At 38.5% G+C, this 24421-nt stretch overlaps 1 protein-coding gene across 1 annotated transcript; it reads left to right on the top strand.

The window, feature by feature from the left end:
* Positions 1-23306: 23306 nt before the first annotated feature.
* LOC149288988 (cyclin-dependent kinase 5 activator 1-like) lies at positions 23307-23960 on the top strand. Its single transcript, XM_089491220.1, has one exon. It carries the CDS (start codon positions 23307-23309, stop codon positions 23958-23960), a length of 654 nt encoding a protein of 217 aa, XP_089347346.1.
* Positions 23961-24421: the final 461 nt, after the last annotated feature.

Below are 24421 nucleotides of genomic sequence, written 5' to 3'. Positions count from 1 at the left end.
ATATACTTTAGGCTGAATATACTGTGTCCCTTCACCCAGGATCCATCACATGAATTCTTCTTAACACCAGCCGTATGTAGAATACAAATGAGCTCTTAATTTTACCTCCCTATGAAGCATAGGCTTTATGCAATGTTCTACTCCATAACTTTTCATTGGATTTAGTTTGTAACCAATTATCGATTGTTTTTATTCCCCAGATAACCTAAAGCACGCCAGACCTTCAGCGTATCCTCCGCTCTGCACTCAGTTTCAAATCCAGGCTTTAAAGAATACTGCAGCAGTATGGGCACAGCATATAAATATATTCTTGGCGCTCTAACCTTCAGGTTGGAAATTTGGAAAGTTGAAGGCAGATGTTTGCAGTAGTTGTAAAAGATCCTGATATGAGAATCGTATAACTGAAAAGGACAATGAATATCCAGATGGTCACAATCACCACGTAAAAGGTTTTTAATTTAAAAATAATTTTGTTTTTTTTTATTGAACATTGAACCAAACTACGAAGTCCTCAAGTGCTTTCTCATTGAGAAAGGTCATCCAAGTGTTATTCAGAATAGGCCATTATTTTCTTACCTATTTATTACCTGTCGTTGAATAACATTAACCAAGGAGCTACAAATTAAAGAAGAAGATAAATCTCATGGTCTCATACCTGATATACAGTAACCTTTCACATACTTTTCACTACAGAAATGTTAAATACAAGTGAAAAAAAACCCATATTTGTTTAGTGAAGTTTTTTTAGTAAATTTTTCTATGATTTGACTTTGAGATGCACTATCGTTTTAAAACTATGTGGTCACTTAGAACCAATTGTTTTTGTCCATTAAAATGACATGAAATGTATCAGAAATACAGCTCAGACGTTGTTCATGTTGTAACACGGAAACGGCAGATTTTTAATGGAAATCTTTGTCGGCATACAGAGGTCCTTTATCACTCCCATCACTCCTGTGTTCCAGTGGCACATTGTGTTCGCTAATCCATGTGTAAAAGGCTAATTGATCGTTAGAAAACCCTTTTGCAATTAATTTACCCCAAACTTTTGAATGATAGGGTATGTTAAATGCATTCGTTCAAGAACAGAATATGGCATGGATTCCATGCTAAATAGATGTCCAGGCATCCATGATAGGAAATAGCCCCTAAAATACCATAGAGGCGGGATTTATAAGAAAAGGTACATACACATAGAATATTGTGGCCCTTGCTTATTAGGCATGGTCTTTAATGAAACGTTATTAAAATTAACTTTTTCAGTAATGCTTAATTTAAGAAATTGATTGTGGGGTGGAATAATCTGTGAACTACTAATCTGTTGAATTTGACACCATTTCCCATAAAGGGCTTTAATCCATATAACTAGGAGTAGTAAGGAAGCTTCAGTGGGAGGAAATATTTCACCTCACCAACTCAGAGTAACAAAAAAGAGCAAACTTGAAAATGGAAATGGATACACCTCATCATTTGGCAATGTTTTGGCTTACCTTATACTTGAGTATTGATTGTTGCCAATTTCATTTTGCCTCTTTTATCATTTTACTTTATCAATATGAGTTTCTAATGTAAAAAAAATATATTGATAAATAGGTAAAAAAAAGACTATAAATACAGGGTCATGTGAAAAAAAAAAAGTATACCATCTTTGAATTCCATGGTTTTTACATATCAGGACATAATAACAATCATCGGTTGCTTATACATGTTATACAAGCATATTACACCGTGTCATGATTTATTCAACAAAAATAAAGCCAAAATGGAGAAGTGTTTATATATTCACATTCGACATAAATAAAATTGCAAACTGTTTCATTGTAATCCTCGGTTTCACATTTTTCACACACAAATTTCTAAATTCCCTTAGTCTGGCCTTGGTTTGTCTCTTTTCAAGCAGCATTTCATAATTGTAATATGGGCCTACATCGAAAATCTCATGAGCTGCAAAGTTCCTTCAGTCAAATGACTTTCATAAATTGTTATACGTACATAAAATAAGCTAGTTAAGCAAATTTAAATGGCTCTGTTGGAAAAGGTAAGAACTTAAATGCAAATAATAAAAATGTTGTGTATTATTCCGCTTGCTGATCCAATTATTTCTTTACCCCTGAGCCTGGTGGTCTTTCTGGAGGTTTGCAAAGCAATTTGAAGTTTTTCTGGCACTCTAATAAAATGTAAGTGCGTTAAATATTAAATTCAAGGGGCCAACATTTATAAAGATTACTGCATAATATTTTGTTTTTCCTTTTGTTTGTCTTTTTGGGTTATATTAAATATTTGGAATATCTGGAAAAAATAATTATTAGGTATAAGGTTGTATAAGTATTGTTTACCAGAGGTGTCGCTAAAACGCACAATATGACTTTTTTCCTTTCTTTTTATTGCAATATTTTATATATTTACAGACATTAATATCGCTCTCTCATAGGGACACTGACAAAGAAAATACTATATATATGTACCCAGTCAAAAAGGAGCAAAATGGTCAGCACCACGGACAGCGGCACTGTTCCTTACAGCATCTGTTGCTCTTTACCGTTCACATGCGTGTCACATGCTCTATGATCACGCATGACTATAAACACTGATATGCCTTTGCTGCCCACACCTAACACAGGGACATGAGAAGAGAAGACAAACGGTAGCTCCCCAGATACTAAACTGCTTTTCCCATCCCAACCTGAAACGATTCATTTCAGGGAGGTGGCTTCACTGACTTTAAAGCCCGCCTCCCGAAAACACTGGTAGGCTAGCTAGCACAAAGAGAGACCAATCAGGATGCACCATGGAGGAGGACCAGACCACAGGCACACCTGAGCACAGATTTATTTTGAGTGCAAGAGAGAATTCAATGGTCATAATGAACTCTCTCTCTCGCTCACTCTTTTTCCCGGATGTCTGTTGCAGTTTTTGGGGGCGCCAGGAAGCCGCTATTAAAATGACGGAGACTCCTGGATGTCTGCATTTTCCTTGTCTGGCCTTTCCGTAGGTGGGTTGTCTCTGAGAACCATGGCAGTGCTAGAAAACCCTAAATAGCAATTTTTGGCTACCGCTGCTATACCACATTTTAACATATATCCCACTTTTTCTTACAGCGGTATCCTGGATGTGAATCTAAACTCCTCTTTTTATGTTTAAGCAGTAGAGAAGACCTTACCAGGCTATTATAATGTACAGCATGGTCTCTGTCTTGAAAGACTCGTAAGGTGCATAATGGGGCCATGGAAAAAAAAACTATTTAGTTAATCCTATATGAGTAATACATTTGTATGTATACTTTTCTGTAAAGCATAACATGTCAGACCGTTCTTAGATGTATAAAATAGATCTGTCATCTGTTAAAAATGAATTTTTATTTCAGATGCCTGGGTTCAAGTTGGGAAATAGCCCACAAAGCGTGGCCCATGGCCTTGATATAGCAGGTGAAAATACACAAATGTGGTAGATAAATGGAACAAATAATAGAAAGGGAATATTCCAAGTGCTTAACCCTGCACCACCTACAAGCGAATCAGTGTTACGCCCCTATCACACAATCTAGAATCAATTAACAAAAATAAAAAGTGATATATGCGCTTAGTGTGACCTTTAAATAAAGAAATATAATAACCTGAAAAAAAGATCAAATGAGAGAAGTTTTACCTGCAAATCGACATTTGATCTTTCTTTCAGGTTATTATATTCCTTTATTTGAGGGTCACTCTTTTTTGTTAATAGATTCTAGTTTGTGTACTATGAAAGTTAAACGGATTCACTTGTGGCTGGTGCAGGGTTAAGGGCTTGGTATGTTCCCTTTCTACTATTCCATTTATCTACCATATTCTTGGGGAAGTAGATAAATAAATGGAACAGCCTGCCATCAGAAGGGGTAGAGGCTAATAAAGTAAGATAATTCCAATATGCATGGAATAGGCATAAAGCTATCCTGAATGTAAGGCAAGGCCAAGGACTGATTAGGGTCTGGGTCTCTACATAAAAAAAATGGCAAACTGTATTAAACACTTTATACCCTGGTTACAAATTTAATACGTATAATAGGAAATAGTTTTGTAACACCAGACCAAGATCAGTGGTTTAACATCTAGGTAACAGAAAATATTTATTCATCCGTAAACATTTTCTCCGAACGCTTTCCTGTCATATGAGCACAGGTATGAAAAGACAACGTCAGATTTTTCCACCAGGGCTCATCCCGAGAGATCCCAATGTTTCAGTGTTGTGAAACCTTAAAGGTATTCTCTTACTTCGATAAAATATCAATTTTAGCTCTAGTATGATTAGCCAATTAAAAATTAGCAGATAATGTAAAGCTATGCAGGAATTTTTTTAGTTAAATTATTAAATTATTATGCTGTATTTGGTGACTTAAGTGACATATTTAGCACAGTAGGTGGAACAGCACCTTTAATGTAGTTTTCTGCTTATGGTCCATGTAGTTGCACGCATTGAGTCTATCTTGACCTTACAACCATCTGAAGACATACAGTATACAGGGCTGACCATGCAGGAACCAAGGTCTTAGCTTTCCCCCAAGATGCCTCCTTACCTCTAGTTCTAATGACCATGCCTGGGAATGTCCCTGGGTAGACTACATAGAGTTCTCCATTATCTAGATGAGTGGCTTTACAACGTTGCGAGTCACGTCACTAGTGGAGGTGGAGTGGACATGGCTGTTCCTCTACCCGGAGAAGGAAGAAAGTGACCCAGAGACCCAGGGAAGCAGTGCTCTACCCATAGAGTCCAGGTCAAACAGGGAGAGTTCCCAGCTAATGGCCTCTGCTACCTAGTTTCTGTGATGATTACCTCGTATGTTCAGCATGTTTATATCATACTACTGGCTTATATTTTTTTTGCCCTTAAAAACACATTTGTTCCATAATATAACAAAAGAGTACTCAAATGCATACATGTAAATATACATTCTTTCTGTTTAAAAACACTTGGAGAGTGTTTTGTACGGGCTGCAGCTGGGTACCCGGAACCAGTGACAAGAAAGAAGGGAAGTATATTGGTCACTGTTTCCCTCCATATATACCTTTCTCAGACTGTCCTTCATCACTTTGTTTTTGAATATACATTCTTTGCCAGAATATACACTGCTCAAAATAATAAAGGGAACACACAATGTAACTCGAAGTCAATCACACTTCTGTGAAATCACACTGTCCACTCAGGAAGCAACACTGATGGACAATCAATTTCACATGCTGTTGTGCAAATGGAACAGACAACAGGTGGACATTATAGGCAATTAGCAAGACACCCCCAATAAAGGAGTGGTTCTGCAGGTGGTGACCACAGACCACTTCTCAGTTCCTATGCTTCCTGGCTGATGTTTTGGTCACTTTTGAATGCTGGCGGTGCTTTCACTCTCGTGGTCGCATGAGACGTAGTCTACAACCCACACAAGTGGCTCAGGTAGTGCAGCTCATCCAGGATGGCACATCAATGCGAGCTGTGGCAAGAAGGTTTGCTGTGTCTGTCAGCGTAGTGTCCAGAGCATGGAGGCGCTACCAGGAGACAGGCCAGTACATCAGGAGACGTGGAGGAGGCCGTAGGAGGGCAACAACCCAGCAGCAGGACCGCTACCTCCGCCTTTGTGCAAGGAGGAGCAGGAGGAGCACTGCCAGAGCCCTGCAAAATGACCTCCAGCAGGCCACAAATGTGCATGTGTACACTCAAACGGTCAGAAACAGACTCCATGAGGGTGGTATGAGGGCCCGACATCCACAGGTGGGGGTTGTGCTTACAGCCCAACACCGTGCAGGACGTTTGGCATTTGCCAGAGAACACCAGGATTGGCATATTCGACACTGGCGCCCTGTGCTCTTCACAGATGAAAGCAGGTTCACACTGAGCACATGTGACAGACGTGACAGAGTCTGGAGATGCCGTGGAGAACGTTCTGCTGCCTGCAACATCCTCCAGCATGACCGGTTTGGCGGTGGGTCAGTAATGGTGTGGGGTGGCATTTCTTTGGGGGGCCGCACAGCCCTCCATGTGCTTGCCAGAGGTAGCCTGACTGCCATTATGTACCGAGATGAGATCCTCAGACCCCTTGTGAGACCATATGCTGGTGCGGTTGGCCCTGGGTTCCTCCTAATGCAAGACAATGCTAGACCTCATGTGGCTGGAGTGTGTCAGCAGTCCCTGCAAGAGGCATTGATGCTATGGACTGGCCCGCCCGGTCCCCAGACCTGAATCCGATTGAGCACATCTGGGTCATCATGTCTCGCTCCATCCACCAACGCCACGTTGCACCACAGACTGTGCAGGAGTTTGCGGATGCTTTAGTCCGGGTCTGGGAGGACATCCCTCAGGAGACCATCCGCAACCTCATCAGGAGCATGCCCAGGCATTGTAGGGAGGTCATACAGGCACGTGGAGGCCACACACACTACTGAGCCTCATTGTGACTTGTTTTAAGGACATTACATCAAAGTTGGATCAGCCTGTAGTGTGGTTTTCCATTTTGATTTTGAGTGTGACTCCATATCCAGACCTCCATGGGTTGATAAATTTGATTTCCATTGAGAATTTTTGTGTGATTTTGTTGTCCGCACATTCAACTATGTAAAGACGAAAGTATGTCGTACGATTAGTTCATTCATTCAGATCTAGGATGTGTAATCTTAGTGTTCCCTTTAATTTTTGGAGCAGTGTATATGTCCTTGGATACAGTGCTATAAAGTGTATATTATTTAATTTTGTCTTTAAAAAAATGCCTGCTAGATTTATTATTTTGAAAGATTTACAAGAAAAAAAATATCAAAATGACCTTTTAATGCGATTAAAATAATTTATTTCTGGAATGATTTGCTGAAATATTTCTAATTTTCAGGTATGATCTCAAATAGAATGATTGTTTCAAATCTTAAATGCTCTTTAAAAATTATGTGCCATAACACAATAACTGTAGAAATAACTCTGTGAGCGAAACATATCACCCGGGTCCAGCACTGGGAGCCTGCAGAAAACTCTACAGCAATAAATGATGAGACGTTATGGAGAAATATTATACACAAGTAACTGCTTACATCTCCAGTGGATACTTTACTTATTTTATCACCCAGATGATAGAATAGTTAGGCATTGCGCCTTGTCTATGGAAACGCTGTAATAGGAAACATCTGCTACTAATGAAATTTGAATTAGCTCAAAATACTTCTTTTGTCATAAGACATGATCAGCTCAATGCAAGTGATGTCATCTTCATCGTGTGGCTAATGGGTGGCACAAACAATGAGGCATTGACTTGTTTGCTTGCTTCTGTAATCATGTCAGGAAGGTTTTGGAGTGGCTTGGATATTTGACTCATACAGTACAAGGATATAGATAAACGAGGTGTGCGTTAATGAGTAAACATTGGAAACATTTGGCATTTCATCTGGCTTGGAGAACAGCTCCTTGCATCCTCAGCCAAAAATTGGTCACATTAGGCCTATACACTCATTTAGACAAAACAGTGTTAGGGTGCGAAGCAGGCCCGGACTAGCCATTGGGCACACCGGGCATTGACATAGGGGCTGATGGAGCTGCAGCTCCAGGCCCCTACCTTAAAATAGGCCCAGTCAGGACTGGACTGAATGGGCCTATGTGGCCTCTACGGCCATCCCTAACCCAGGGCAAAAGCCCCTTAAGCCCGCAGCAACTTCGACCGGGCCTGCCACCTTAGGGGGCCCGGGCAGCCTCCACCAGGGCCGGCCTTAGGGGTGTGCGGCCGCACAGGGCGCCATGGCAGCAGGGGTGCCTGCCCGGGACTTCTTGTTTGTTTGTTTTTTTAACTTTATTTAACATCCTCCTTGTTAAATAAAGTGAAAAAAAAACACACAAAAAAAACAGATGTTTAAATTTAAGTCCCGGACAGGGGCGTCAAGTGGTCGCTTGTGAAGTTTTCAGCAACTGCTCTGCGCCCCTCGCTCTCCGTGACTCCGTCGCGGTGCCGGCGTTTCATGCTGAGCGCCGGAATATGATAGAAGTACTCAAGTGAAAATATTGACACCCCCAGATGATACAGACTACAAATTTGTGATTTATAGGAGTTTTAGAAGGTGGGTAGGAGAAATTACAATACCCTGTCTGTCGCATTTCCATTTGTACTATGCCAGAGTCTGGTAAGGAAGGAATATGGAAGTTGTAATCCAATGAAAGAAAACACCAGAAGGGCAATAAAAGGCTGGATACTGGGATAAACTGGGAACTAACAGACTTCTGATACCAACGAGAACCAGTTCCCCACAGAATAACACAGAGATGTATCTGTCCATAGTAAAGTTCTTCGCTATGAAGATAACAACAGATACCATATAACTTCTGCAGTCAGAGAAATAGTGCTAATAGAAGCCATTTATAGAAAGCACAACAGTCTCAATTACCAGGCAAGTTAACAGACAGCAGTATGGTATAATGCTAATCACAGCCATTACATCCGCTTGCCATTATTACTCTTCAAGAAACAGCTGGTGCAATATTCCAACAAATACACAATGACACTTAATGCTAAAGAGAGACCGGGCCATATGTTCATATTCAGGGCTCCTGAACTAGCAAATATAAGTTATAGCGTATATATTTTGGTCTGCATACATTACAAGGAATACACATAGGATACAAATTATCAGGTGAACAGGATGTTGTCTCGTCTTCACCTGATAATTTCTATTTTATTTTACTTTTTGAACAACACAACATGGAAAACAAATCCCCTACATTTGCTGTTTTGCTTCTTAATGATAATACCCATTTTATTAAGAGCCCCTTTGCATTGAAACCACTCGTATGCATTGCATCTACTGGCTAGTTTTCACCATCAATTATGTTGTCAAACCCTTTAGCATTTAAATGGTTAACAAATACCTTAACAGGAGCTCATATGGGCATAACCAATTCACATTCTCCCCATGCAAGCTATAGGGGTCCCAACATATTTTTATGGCACAAATAAATGAATGTATGTATTGATGTGAAGCTGCATACTAAAGGCCAATACCAGTATAAAATTTAAAACGCATATTAACCATAATAAACACAAGCCAATAATTATAGTCTGGCATAGTCACTGGGGCTCTTTAGACTAAGAATGATCTTAGTATATGTTACATTTTCCCGCGTGATTCAGTCTCTAAAATACAGAGAACATACAAATACAGAGAGTACCCTGGAGCAGGGGCAGGTAAAGCGTGACAAGGCTTCTGGAAGTCATTATTACTTACGGGACATTTAGCCAACTCTTCTTCACAAACAATTTTGCTGCCTACTCCTCCCCTGGGGTATGAAAATAACTTAATATGAGCCCAAATATTCACATTGTCAATTATAAGGATCCCAAGGCATTTGCAGCTTGTATACCATGTGCCCAACTGGCATAAAACACTTGTGCCACATGTCATCACGCCGAAGCATTCTCCATTCACCTGCCCATCCATTCTATGCTGACACGTATAAACCATACATGTACCTGCCACAAGGTATCCTATCGGATTCAGATTCATGGTTTTTACATAATAATGAAACATTTGAGTATTTTTTATTTGTACAGCTTTAGAATGTTTGTTTCCATTGGAATTAAACTAAATTATATTTTACTTTAAGTACTGGAATTATTTGTAAAAGTGGCAAGATACCATAACATGTTCAAATACTTTAAATAAATATATATATATATATATATATATATATATATAAATTAAAAACACATTGGATTTGATTCCAAAAATCATTGTCATTCAATAGTTTCATCTTCCCTGACTCAATACCAGAATATTGTCTTCATCTTTAAATTACTATAATGTTGTTTTTAATGTGTTGGAAAAACTTTTATTTATTTTGGTAAAGTTTATGGTTTTAACCATTCTTATTACACACACAAGCAAACCATAAATATCAATACAAGCAATGAAGGTTTGTGATTCGCCTACTGCAGAAACAAAGTACACCAAGTAAAAATCTAGAATACAAATCCCAATATATTTTTGTCTACGTGTTTATTAAAAATATGACATCATCTCTATTAATAAGAGCTGAAGGGCTATGATCTTCAATATAGGATGGACGTTCGGGGGAAAACTTCCCAACTTTGCTTAGAGAGATTCATATATATGTATGTGTGTGTGTATATATATACACTAATAGATTCATATAATATATTATATATTTATATATCCTGGATGAAATCACAATACAGAATACAGTGTAGCAACCCCCCCCACCCCCGCACCCTGCGATCACGAACTCACCTAATGAGCAGGTGCACCCACGCACCGTGCCAAGCACCCACGCAACGCCTGCCCTGTGGCTGATGGCACCAGCGATGGAATCTGTCTTTCCTGGAGGCGTCACCTTCCATCCACAGACAAAGAGCCAGAGACGGGGACCTGCAGGCTGAGGATCTTAGGAGATGCTCGAGAAGTGCGCAGTTCCTCCTGAAATTCTAGAGCGTCCGGAGTGCCAGAGCAGAGAAGCTCCCGCACATAACGAGCGACCTGCCGGTTCCTTCGCCCAGCAGTCCAGAGGGTGGAAGGAGAAGCAGCTGCAACGTACTACATAAAGCTGCTTTCATCCTACCAGCCAGCAACTTCCAGGGGCTGCATCAGCACTGTACGCACGAGTTATCGCAACCTACATTGCCCTCTACTGGCCATACTAGGTACTACCTCTGAGTGAAAGCTCTGGAAAGGAATGGAGTCTTCAACATTTGCACCTCTCAAGTTCACCTGCATGAAAAAAATTCCAGTGCCACAGCATGGAAAAAAGCACCAAAGTTTGATAAGAAGGGGTTAATAGGTGGCGTAATAACTTGGAACTCATTGTAGAAGCCTTAGAGTTCCTGGTGTAGAGCTACCTTGTTTGGGGACGACACAAAATACTGGGGCTCCCCCACAAGCAATATGTATATATATATATATATATATATATATATATATATATATATATATATATTATATATATAATTTGTATTGTATATAGCCTGAAATATTTTATGGAAGTTGTGAAATTAGTGCTTAGTTGTGCCCACTTATATTATTGAGCAAATGCAAGCAATTTTGCATCAAACTATAAGGCATTAGTAGGTTACCAAATCATAATACAATGACGTTCGTTCACTAAAGGGAGAGTTGTGCTGCAGCTCCTTGACTTGACTATACATTATAACAGGGGCATCCAACGTGCGGCCCTCCAGCTGCTGCAGGACTACATCTCCCATAATGCTCTTTCAGCTAAGGGGCTGGCTGAGGAGTAGTCCTGCAGCAGCTGGAGGGCCGCACGTTGGACGCCCCTGCATTATAAGTATCTAACCCAAGTGAGCGTCTGCTGCCGGGAAACCTTGACTGGCCCTTTGAAATGTATAGTTAATAGTTAAATTAGTGAAATCTTCTCACCCATTGCAGGAGAAACTTGCCAGTGTTGGTCTTCATTATGAATAGTGAATTAGGGACTTGAATCCGCACCATGCAAGCTACCACACTACTATTGCTATTAGCCTAGATGGCTACCACTCAAATGCTGCATTATCTATTAAAGCACCAGCTCAGTGTCCCTAATGGATTGGGACAGATCTCACATAATTATTCTCACAGCTATAAAGGTTTTCCTAGATAAAAGGTTGTGGGCTGAGACACCACAGCTGTTTCAGTCCATAATTTTGAGTTTTACTGCATAATATGGTATAACGCCATTCTCTAATAATTAACTATTCTCCTGCTGGCATCAGAACCACTGAGGAACCACTCAGCTATCATATGCACTTAAGTGTAAGGAAATATATTATAAAAAATATTATAAAATAAATATATATTTTTAACTCTTGAATGTCTATACAAACAAGCTGGATCAGAATGAGGGAACTTTACAAGAATAGTATAAATCTACAGTCTTAGTTGACTGAGGATATCAGGATATTACGTGACATATTAATTTTACATGCCATATTTACGAAACTTATAGACGTTTTAAAATGATATTTGGATAATGAAAATACTGTTCCAAAAATGTGTGAAAGATTTAAGGTTACTAAACCCTGCCTTAGAAAGAATGAACTCCTTGGCAGAGCAGCGATGAATGAGCTTTAGAGACGGTCACACATACCGCAGCATAGCGAAGAATGTTACAGACTTTCAGTATTGGTGATCTAAATAATGATTTCCTTATCGACTGAAGAAAAAGATTACAATGCCCAATAGTCTGGTTTTTCTGAGTAACTATATAATAAATATATAATCAAGTTTTTTTCATGTGATAATAAAATTTTCATCAGCATGAAATCAGTCACTGTTTTTAAAATATATATCAAACAGCTGTAATGGCAGCATATAGGCACTAACCCCACATTGCCTTTAGCGGGTTAGGAGTTGGAAGGAGATGGGTAGAGAGTAGGCTGGGAGTGGATATGGCCAAATGTTTGCCTGCCCAAGAAAGAAGTCGCTGACTCGGAGACTCAGGGAAACAAGGCTGCACCCTGAGTGTCCCCACGTATGGTTCTCGTGCTCAAATACAACGGGATATTTCTTAGTCATGCACTATTCTGGTGAAAATATTAAAAAGTGATCAAATCACCATATAAACCAAATCAAATGGTCCACTCTCTTAGAACATTATTTTGGTTTCTTTGATCAGACAACTTTACACCACAATGGCTTTTAAGACTCTCTTGTCATAAGATGTATGCTTATTGCACCCAAGAATCAATATAATGTTAGCTTAATGAATGCAACAAGCGAAGGACTTTGAAAAAGGCCAATAATTGTTCCTCCAGTTGTCTGGATTCGATAAGTATAATAGGATAAAAAAATGGAAAGTGCCACACTTAAAAACTAACATGCTTGTCACACTCATTATAAAGAGTTCATATAGTATTTCTAATGTAATAAGTAAATATTTATAAGTAGGTGCCACCTGATCCAGGTCTATGTAAAAAGCACAGTGGCGCATGTGCCAGGCAGAGTTAGCGGCTAATGATAGGATCAAATTGGCTATTGATTTATATGTCGTGTAGGCTGCTTAAAATGCAGACGCGTGAGTCAGTTGAGTTTTGGGAAACCTGCTGTGAAACTAACACAGGTGCCAGTTTCTGATGGCTGCATTTACAGGGGTTTTTGTTCAGAGTGATTTTTTTTCTACTGTATTAAATTGAAGGTTTAAACAATGTCAGCTCGCTCGCTAGGTGATACAAACAGGGTAAATCAATGGAAACAAAGTTAATTATTCTTACTGTAGATTGTTGAGTTTTTTAGTCTCAAAGGTTCCAAAGATGCATAGTTTGGCAAATGTTCATCTAATTGATTGCTTGTGATTAATTACAGCTTGTCCTATAAGTATAGGTAAGAACAATATCCATAGCTTGGTACCACTTACCATGTTTCACGTTAGAATTAGTGATTCTTTAATTCAAGCTGAAAGTTGGATATTTATTAATGCAATACATTTAAAGAAAACCTGTTATTTGACAGTCTAGAAAAAAATCTATATGTTGTGCTAATAATTATTTAAACAGCTTGCATTTCCATTAGCTGTCCCATTAGCTTAGAACATAATACTCGCCTGAACTCCTATTCCTAATTAGTTCTCAAGGTGCATTATGCTAAATCTTTGCAATTTGTTTAATAAGTGGTGAAGAAAAGATGCCTGGAAAAGGGTTTACAGTGCAATATATTATATATATACTATGCACAAACATATTATATATACATGTATACTATGCACACAAACATATTATATATATATATACTATATACATGTATACATCCACACACACATATTATATATACTATATACATGTATACATGCACACACACATATTATATATACTATATACATGTATACATGCACACACGTATTATATATATATATATATACTTTATACATGTATACATGCACACATATATATATATATACTATATATGTATACATGCACACACACATATTATATATACTATATACATGTATACATGCACACACGTATTATATATATATATATACTATATACATGTATCATGCACACACAGATATATATATATATATATACACACACACACATATATACTATATACATACATACATGCACACACATTATATATACTATATACATACATGCATACAAACATATTATATATACTATATACATGCACACACACATTATATTTACTATATACATGTATACATGCACATAAATCATATATATTTATTGGTGTGTGAAAAGGCATTGTTCCACTTACATTAAACATTACATTGCATGTTTGTGTTCACCAAATAACCCAGATTTTCTGTTATTTTAAACATTTTACATTTTACCCATAGGAGACTGGGGCAAGCTTTTAAGTTTTGCTGTTCCAGTTAGGTGATATTGCCATAAACAGTTTGCATGTTATCTAGAGAAAACAGGGCATAAATACCTAGTTTAGGGCAAACCATGCATCCCAATGCATGATATAACGGTAAATATACAAAAAGAATTAAATCTCCCACAATATTTCCCCCTAAATATTAAACCAAATAGTAAAACAGAAATTAAATAATCTTAATACATTTATCCAATAGTTGTGGAATGGTTAAAAAGGTAGAAACTTTCAACTGTAGTTAATGATGTCAGGAGAAAATGTAAGAAGTTAAATGTATATAAGCCATATAATTGCCAGTGAGCAGGTGTTGATGCCTGATTACTTATTTAATAATATTATATACAAATAAAACCATAACCACTTCATGATGAAGGAAAATTATCATTTAATATTTTAAATGATTGCCATTTGAGTATTAAACACACAATTTAAGTACATTAGAAATTTTAATTTCTAATTAATTATATTCATCATTACAATGCATATTAGTAATGCCCAAGCTACTAGGCTCTTCTGGGATATATATATATATCAGACCCATTGCCACAGGTGTATACATTTAAGCACCTAGCCATGCAGTCTGCATTTACAAACATTTGTGAAAAAAATGGGTTGTTCTGAAGAACTCCAGTGTGGTACTGTGATAAGATGCCACCTTTGCAATAAGTCAGCTTGTGAAATTTCATCCCTGCTAGATATGCCACGGTCAACTGTAAGAGGTTTTATTGGAAAGTGGAAGCGTTTAGGAACAGCAGCAACTCAGCCTCGAAGCAGAAGGCCACATAAAGTCAGAGAGCGGAGTCACTGAGTGCTGAGGTGCACGGGGCGTAAGAGTCGCCAACAGTCGCCAATCAGATAATCTCCAGGCACCTACATTGTTCCAAGAGAGAAAATACAGTGCCTTTAGAGAAAACTACAAGTGGATTTTTAATCATCTTCTTCAATGAAACTGAAAATGGTATGTGACAAGTCTATTAGTGAGAGTAAAGTCACAGGTGAGACGGTCGCAGTATAGGAATATGATGTGACAGATCAAATCATAGCTTTTATTTAACTGGAACTAAATCGGCTTCAAGCAACTCATAACCTGCTCATTGGAATGTCAGTACACTGTTATCAATTTGCTTTGATATATATAGATATACACACATATATACTGTATATACATATCTATATATATATATATATATATATATATATACACACACATATACATACATCTGCTTCTTATCAGGTCTAAAAATGAGGTAAATGCAACCTCAGGTGAACAACAACACATGACATATTACACCATATCATGATTTATTTAACAAAAATAAAGCCAAAATGGAGAAGCCATGTGTGAACAACTAAATATAACCTTACTGCTTTCATAGGAATTAAGATCCTAAGTAGCAGAGAGGTGCTGCTAATCAAATGCCTTTAATGAATTGATCATCAGCAAGTGTGACCATCTCTATAAAAGCAGAACTTTTAGCAGGTTGATGGTCTGGAGCATTCAGGATTGTGTTTACACAATGCCAAGAAAGAAAGACATCAGCAATGATCTTAGAGAAACAATTGCTGCTGCCCATCAATCTGGGAAGGGTTATTAGATCATTTCCAAAAAAAGTTAATTCTACAATAAGAACAATTATTCAAAAGTGGAAAATATTCAAGACAGTTGCAAATCTTCCCAGGAGAGGACGTCCCAGCAAATTCACCCAAAGGTCAGATCCTGCAAAGCTCAAGGAAATGCCCTGAAGTTATATCTCAGACTCTACAGGCCTCAGTTAGCATGTTAAATGTTAAGATTTATGATACTACAATTTGACAAAGACTGAGCAAGTTTTTTTGGTTAGAAGGGTTTGCCGGGAGAAAGCCTCTTCTCTCTAAAAATAACATGGCAGCATGGCTTAGGTTTGCAAAGTTGCATCAGAATAAACCACAAGACGTCTGGAATAATGTCCTTTGGACAGACAAGGCCAAAGTGGAGATGTTTGTCCATAATGCACAGCACCATGTTTGGCAAAAAACAAACACAGCACATCAGCACAAATTCCTGATACTGTCAAGCACGGTGGTGGAGGGGGGCGTGATTTGGGCTTGTTTTGTGGCCATGGGGCCTGGGAACCCTGCAGCCATTGAATCAGCCAATGAATACTCCTCTGTATACAAAATAATTCTAGAATCAAATGTGCTTGGCTGAAATCAGGTCATGCAATGGCCCAGTCATAGTCCAGATCTCAAATCGATTTAAATGTTGTGGTGGGACCTTAAGATAGCTGTGCATATACAAATGCCCGCAAACTTCAATAAACTGAAGCAACGTTGTAAAAAAGTGTGGGACAAAATTCCTCTACAATGATGTGAGAGACTGATAAAGTCATACAGAAAATGATGCTAAAGGTGGTTCTACAAACTATTGAATCATAAGGTGTACTTTTTCACACATGGCTTCTACATTTTGGCTTTATGTTTTGATTTAAAAAATCATGATACGTTGTAATATGTCATGTGTTGCTAATTGGTTATTTTACCATTTTTCATGTCCCATGCTGGTTTAACTTCCTTCACTGTAAAAAGCTTGTCCACTTACACTGGAAAGTTATTTCACAAGTAATTTCCATCTTGGATTGTTTGGTACACAGACTGTGCCTTAAATTGTATACAGATAGTAAGCCATTTGTTCAAATCCAAACTTGTTGACAAGCTGGCAGTAGCATTTTTCCGAGGCCTGCCATGCCTCACGCAAGGCAGTTTAATAAAATGAGTTATGGGGAGCTGAAAATATCTCTGATTAAGTGAGTCAATTGTTTGTATTGGCTAAGCTTGGCCTTTGATTTGAATTGTGGGCCAGATGATAGCCTGCCATCTGCTGATGGTAAACATTGGATACTACATTTACTTTCTGTCCATCACTTAGAACTTTCACCCCTATCCACAGCTTCAGGGTATGGGCAGGCTATTTTGTTTTGGTTTTTTTTAATGGTTCAAATAAAATATTTTCACTTTATCGTTGTGCCCAAATCTTTGTTCAGTCCTCCTGACTTGTGGCTTGTTTATATCGGGCTACAAATCACAGTTTATCTAGAGTTACATGAGAATACTAAATGGATAAACCGGTAGATTGAAGAATGAAGAGAGAAAAAAGAAAAGTTTCAACATCTGTAGCAGCAGAATTGCTCAATTCTCAAGAGATAAAAGATGCATGCAGCTTCACTTCGATGAGCTTTAAAATGCACTAGTTTATCAAAGCATTCTATTATTAAAAAAAATGTAAATGTTGCCAGTGTTTTGAAGAGGACAAAACTGAAAATTGCCATGAATATAAAAAAAATACTGCCTTTGTGTACCGGAAAGGTTGCTGAACACACTTTAACTGCAGATTTAAGGTGCATAAAAGATCTAAAGGCAAAATATATCTATATAAAAAACATTTTGTACGATTGCGGAGTTTTTTATGTAAGATATGTTACAGTGGGTGTATCTCCTCAGTGCCCGTTTGTGCATTCCCTATTATCAATTGCTGCTAAAATGCAAAATATGTCTGCATTTTGTACAAAGAAAATGACATCTCGTGGATAGTGTCAGGCCCATCTGTTGGATCATCTTAGCCTCTAAAGCTGCTGCTGTGACATGGATATTTGTTTTCTCATTTTCATTAGTGGCTCTAGGGTTTCTAGCACCGAACATGAACCAGTGCCCCACTTCTTGTATGAGCTAATAAAAAGGAGAACATCTGAGTGGTACCTCCAGGAGCTCCGTTCCTTAGGTCACCACTTAGTCCAATGTGAAAGTCTTAGTCTATGTGTTAAAACCAGCCCTAAAACAGCCCCAAGATTAATGTTTTGTTGTGTATATCTGAGCACATTATTATTTCCAATATTCAAAAACAACACTTTCGTATCTGAAAAAGAAAAATATATATCACTAGTCTAATAAATCACTAGGTCTAACATTATATTTTTCACAAAAGATGAATGCACATCTATTTGTTACATTCTATGCTTTGCAACATTTAACTCATTTTAATATTTAGTAAGTGTTTAAGCATATTTTTTTGTTTCTTTTTTTTACGGATTTAGTTCTACTTAATTCATTTTAACCCATTTTGATGAGATTGGATTTGCCAGTTCTTTAACCAGTTGGATATGCTTTTGTGTTCTTTGCTGGAAACATTCTATTTAGATTTATTTGCACTGGAAGCAGATTCATAATCCCTCTCACTAATTTGCATGTATAATGTGTCTGGGACTGTAAATATTTGCTGGCTGAATTTGTGTGCCCTTGAAGCAGCCCAAAGTGACGGTTTAGCTGTAGGAGGATTATTTTAAGTACAACCAATGCTACTACCTACTATCTAGGGCATATGGCCAAGTGGACATCTACTCAGGTACAAGTCCTACGTTACATTATGCTGACTGTGGCTCCTGTATTCTAAACAGAGTCTTTAAAAAATAACAGGGTCCCGCGGATAGGGCCTGATAGTAGTTTCATCCAGGTCTGGTCTAAGCCATTGCACGACCAGTCCTTCATTACAAGACAAAAATGAGGTTGAGGATATGAGATCCTGCATGAGCAGTATGAACTCATATACTAGATATGGTAGAGTAGCTACATGTTGGAGCAACTATTTGTTTTGTCACATCAAAAAGAAATTTTAAAAAGCCAGAATATGTTGCAAGACCTTGGGACCTCTGTTTAAGACTGGTTTAAGAACATGTGTTTATATAAATATTTTAGTGAACAATCCTGTCCATGTGCTAAGAGCTTCACGCATATAACAATTATACTAAAAGAAAAAAGGTGCGTAAACTTTAAAAATGTCTTTTTATCAAGTAATAATGTCTGATTGAAGAAGCACTTTCATTTGCCCTAATTATATTGTCATGTGTAAAAAAACAAGTGCATTCACTATTAATTAAAATTTTTCCAAAAAGTATGTCACACTTTTAAGTGCAGGCATCTTAGGCCCAGCGTGTCGCCTTCTGTGAGCTGCATTAACAATTAAGTGGAGCAGAGAGGAATAAAACAAAATCGCAAAGAGACAAGCGGAAAAGCCAAATGCATCTGACGCGTACCACAATTTAAATAAATGGAAAGAAACCCCTTGGCATTAGAATGTATCTTTAAAATGCCTGAATAACTTATACAGATCAGAGAATATCTGGGACCCATTGGGAGATACACTTGGATCTAAGGGACTAAAGCTGGAATGTTTTTTTACGGTTATCAAATACTAAAAGAGGATAAACAACTAAATGTTATAAAGAAAGGGTTATTATATAATAAATAAACAATATGCATATGCAGTATAAACAATGGCATATGTACCTAAGGAGCTGCCCTCAGCCCCTTCCACTGATGCCCTAGGCCTGACCTAGGACAGCACCCACCAGCCACCCCCTCTGATGCTGCTATCCTCATATGATGTCATATGATGTCTCTAGATTGTAAGCTCGTTTGAGCAGGGCCCTTCTTACCTGTTGTCTCTGTAAGTCAATTTGTTATGTTACATACTACTTCTTATGTCCTGTCTACCCATTGTACAGCGCTAAGTAATTTGATGGCGCTATATAAAACAATAAATAATAATTATAATATCCTGGTGCTCAGTGTCATAAAGGTGCATTGTGCCTTTCAATGCAATGCATAGTTCACCACAGTGTTAATGGGGCTGGTTGGGGAGCTCTCCCTCGTAACCGGCCCATAAGCACACCTAGAGGCCATATTGCCACCTAATGTCCCCCTAGTGGTCATAAGTCAGAATGCATTGCAGAGTATAAACGTATATACAGTATAAATAATGCATTTATTATGCAGAGCATGATTTGGAACAGCAGTGATAATACATATGGGAAAGATACCACTGAAAAGAATTATAGGGTAGAAAACAATAAGCAGGTACAAAAAAAATGCGCTTGCGTAAATGTAGAGCATTTTACACTAATTGTCCGCCTGCACTGCTGCAGAATATCCAGTTCATAAATGAGCCACAAAATTCAGATACCGCCAGATAATGTTTAGGATCTAGAACAAAGTAAAGTGCAGACCTGGCACTTTAAGGACGATAACCTTCTAATGGCATAAGTGTTGCCAGTGGCTGGATAAGACAGGACGCATCTTACATTTTTATGCTCATGTAGCATTGTGGCCGCACACTACAGCACCCAATTTGTCACTATATAAGTAATAAACCTCCAAAGCAGGGTGCCATCATCTTCCCTGAGTGCTAACTTGAAAATAACAGGTTCTGGAAAACATTTGCAGCTCTCTATACCATGATTTCCATAATGAACGAGGAGAGGAGAATTTCATACAACCTCTGTATGTAGTCTTTGTCATCCTGGATTACAGGACCATTTTGAAACAAAATGTAATAAAGCCTGACAGCCTCTTGTGATGCGGTGGTTAATGTCTGAACCCGAGAGCTCTAATTAGGAAGACTTGCTTTAAAATGTAATTGGGAAACATATGCAGCCAGTTAGTTCAGTTAACGACAAACAACTCACTTGACTCTTCTCTCTTTAAATATTACAGAATGAGAAAACAATATGTGTTTTGCTACTGCCTAGCTTTACATCAGATAACGTACATTTAAATATGGAAATAACTGATTCTGTGGACAGACTGTTGTATTAGGGAAGTGAACGCAGGAAAACATGGATTATACATTCTAGGATTATTTAATTTAAATTTAACTTAACTTAAGCTACAGAGAGACATGAGCTTCCAGGACCTCGGAGGTCTCTTCTTAAGATGGAAGTTTCCATTGGTGATCGAACACATTAACCTGTGTTTTAACTTGTAACACCATTCCATACTTCATCGTATTGTATGGTATATTGCTCATTGATTTGAAACTCACATAATGATTGAGATTCTTTCATGTACATGTCTCGGGGATGCAGAGGGAGAGTGCCTGGAAATCATGATTGTCCCCCAAATACTGGGACTGTTGGGAAGGATGAATATGTGGCTTCGTTTCCCTCTACCTCGAAAATCAGTGCGGCCACCATTTACATCACGCAGTTTAGATACAAGTATCTGCCTGTTTGCTATAGAAACATTTATTCCGCAGAATATTTAATATCAAATTACAGCCGGGTATTCCAAGCACAGTTCCATGCAAATATTAACCCACTGATTTATTTGTGGGCTGCGCAGGTTGTAGTGGTCAGCCATCTTTAATGTGGCGCGTGCATGTGCAGTTGGCCGTTTATTCTTCCCGCCATTTTTGGTGTGACGCGCACATGCGGGGTGGTGGGCAGGAAACACCGGTCGGCCATCGTGGGATGGCTCGGCAAAAAGCGGATCCTCTCCGGTGACAGTAGTGGTGAGAAGGAGAAACTGCTACATCCGTAGCAGTTGCAGGTAACTTGCTTACAATGGTAATGATAATAACTGGATAATGAGCAAGTTGTCTGTAAATCATTCATATGAAGCTGGAATCCCGCGGACAGCAGGTGGATTGTATAGTGGACAGCTAGAACTATTATTATTTATTCTTTTATATAGCGCCATCAAATTCTGTAGCGCTGTACAAAGGGTAGACTGGACATAACATGTGGTATATAACATAACAATTAGACTTACAGAAACAACAGGTGAGGACTGTGTGAGATATCACAATAGAGCCGTTTACCACGTAATCATGTATTCCAAATCTTCCCTGGGTGATATTTAATATACTATAACATAATATTCTGTATATGTTCACTTCCTGATATGATATACTGTAACATAATAATGTGTATACTGTATATTCCCAGTTTGATATAACATAATATTCTGTAACATATTAACCTGAATATGTTAACTGCCTGATATATTAAACGGTAACATAATAACCTGTATATGTTCGCTGCCTGATATGATATTCTGTAACATAATAACCTGTATATGTTCGCTGCCTGATATAATAAACTGTAACTTAATAACCTGTATATGTTCGCTGCCTGATATGATATTCTGTAACATAATAACCTGTATATGTTCGCTGCCTGATATAACATAATGTACTTTAATATATAAATCAGTATACTGTATGTTCCCAGTCTGATATAACATAATATTCTGTAACATAATAATCCGCATGTTCACTGCCTGATATAGTGTACTGTAAATAATAATCTGTATATGTTCCCTGTCTGGCATAATAAAATGTGCTGTAACATAATCATCTATGTATGCTTCCTACCCGATATAACATGATACATATTTTCTATCAAATTATAGAAATTATGACATGACTTTTTATATTATCCTCCCCAGCTCTTACACTGTGCCTGGCATTGCATAAATGCCAACTGTCTTAGAACACTGGCCAGATTTGGACAGGGCCAGAATAGCCTACTGCGATACCAGGAGATGTTTTCAGTATGCTGCAACGTCTGGGGTCGGTCTGGAGGTCAGCAATCTAATTATACGCGTGGCCCTGGCCATGTCTTTTATATTTATGTATATATATATCACATAAAACAATTTAATCACATCAAAGCAAAACAAAAACTTATTTCCAGCTGCTATGGCAACAGCCTATCTTTGCATGCTCTTGTGTCACATGGCAATTATGTGTTCCCAGAAAACAATATAAACAAGGCAAAATTTTACTTGATTAAAGTTTGGTTTGGTCATCTAGCAGGACTAGGAATGGTGTTTCTAATGTTGCATTTAGTTAGAAATGTGTTAAGCAGAGCAAGAGGGACAGCAGCTTTATGGTGTTTATATAACATTGTATTCAAGTAAAATAACTTTATTTATTAAAAAGAGAGATAGGAGTTGAAGTCCCTGGTGTTCATGATGTCCTATCACCATAGATCATAAAGACTGATAGAATGATGATGATGTCATGGTAATGAGGTAGAACAATGGCTTACACTCTCCACAGTGTTCTGTGACTCTCAAAAACAAGCTCACCGGTGCATCTCAGGCATAACTCTCAGCTGTTAGCAGTTGAAACTTCTTGTTGTTTTTGCCAAATACTACATGGCTTCTCAGGAGAAAAAGACAGGGAAACCGCTCAAGAGGCGCTCCTCGGTCAGCACATCAGACCCGCCCTCGAAGAGGTTTCTGGCTCGGTTTTTGAACCAGCAGCCAGAAGACAACGAACCGACCAGCAGCGGCCAGAACACCGCGCCCGATCCCAACAATTTACCATCACAACGGGACCTGGAGCAGGCTGATACCATCGAGCTGCTGCATTGGTTTGGGAGGTTTATCTGCGGCAGGTGTCCTATGATACCATCTCTCAGTCCCATGGACCCTGTGCGCTGGATTGTTAATGTGGACAGAGCCCTCTACCTCCAAGGATGGCAGGCAGAGCCATTCCTAACACCAGCTACCGTCACCTTTCTTTACTTGGTGTGTAGAGAGACCGTCTCCTGCTGTCTGGTCAGCAAGCAGGAGTTAAAGGCAGCTCTCATGGCCTGCCTGTACGTGTCCTATTCTTACACGGGTGCGAGGACATCATACCCCTTCGGGGTCTTCATTGCAGGCAGTGTGAAGGAGGCTTTTTGGAGTAAATGCCTGGCTGTCGCCATAACAATGAGTGGAGAAATGCTGCGCATCTACAACGACCCAGCATACTTCGCTGAGACCTTCGCGGATCTGAAGGCTGAAGGCGACTGGGAGAGGAGCTAAAGACAGACCGGACTGATGAGGGAAATGACATCTCCTCTGTTATTTATAATGCTGGATACAGCATCGCTTTACTTATAGAGTTACTTATAGATTAAAAAAATTATAAAACCCCCAAAAGGAGTCATTTCTATTAATAGCTGAAAAGGGAAAATGGAATCTTTGGTTGAAGCTGTGTTTTTATTAAGCCTAACTAGATAAAGCTACAGAGAGACATGAGCTTCCAGGACCTCGGAGGTCTCTTCTTCAGATGAAAGTTTCCATAGGTGATTGAACACATTAACCTGTGTGTTTTACTTTCCAACACAACCCATATTTCATTGTATTGTAACGTAGTTTGCGGATTAATTTGAAACTCACATAATAATTGCAAATATTTCATGTACATGTCACGCAATCTGAAGGCTCAGTGCGGCCGTTTATATCTTATCACCCACGGTCACTGTATACGCTGTCAGCCATTA

Source organism: Sceloporus occidentalis, unplaced genomic scaffold, assembly GCF_023333645.1.
Source record: "Sceloporus occidentalis isolate IW3139 unplaced genomic scaffold, rSceOcc1.0.p SCAF_49, whole genome shotgun sequence".
Classification (NCBI taxonomy): Eukaryota; Metazoa; Chordata; class Lepidosauria; order Squamata; family Phrynosomatidae; genus Sceloporus; species Sceloporus occidentalis.
The sequence above is the reverse complement of the archived record's forward strand: the minus strand, read 5'-3'. Positions and strand labels throughout refer to the sequence as shown.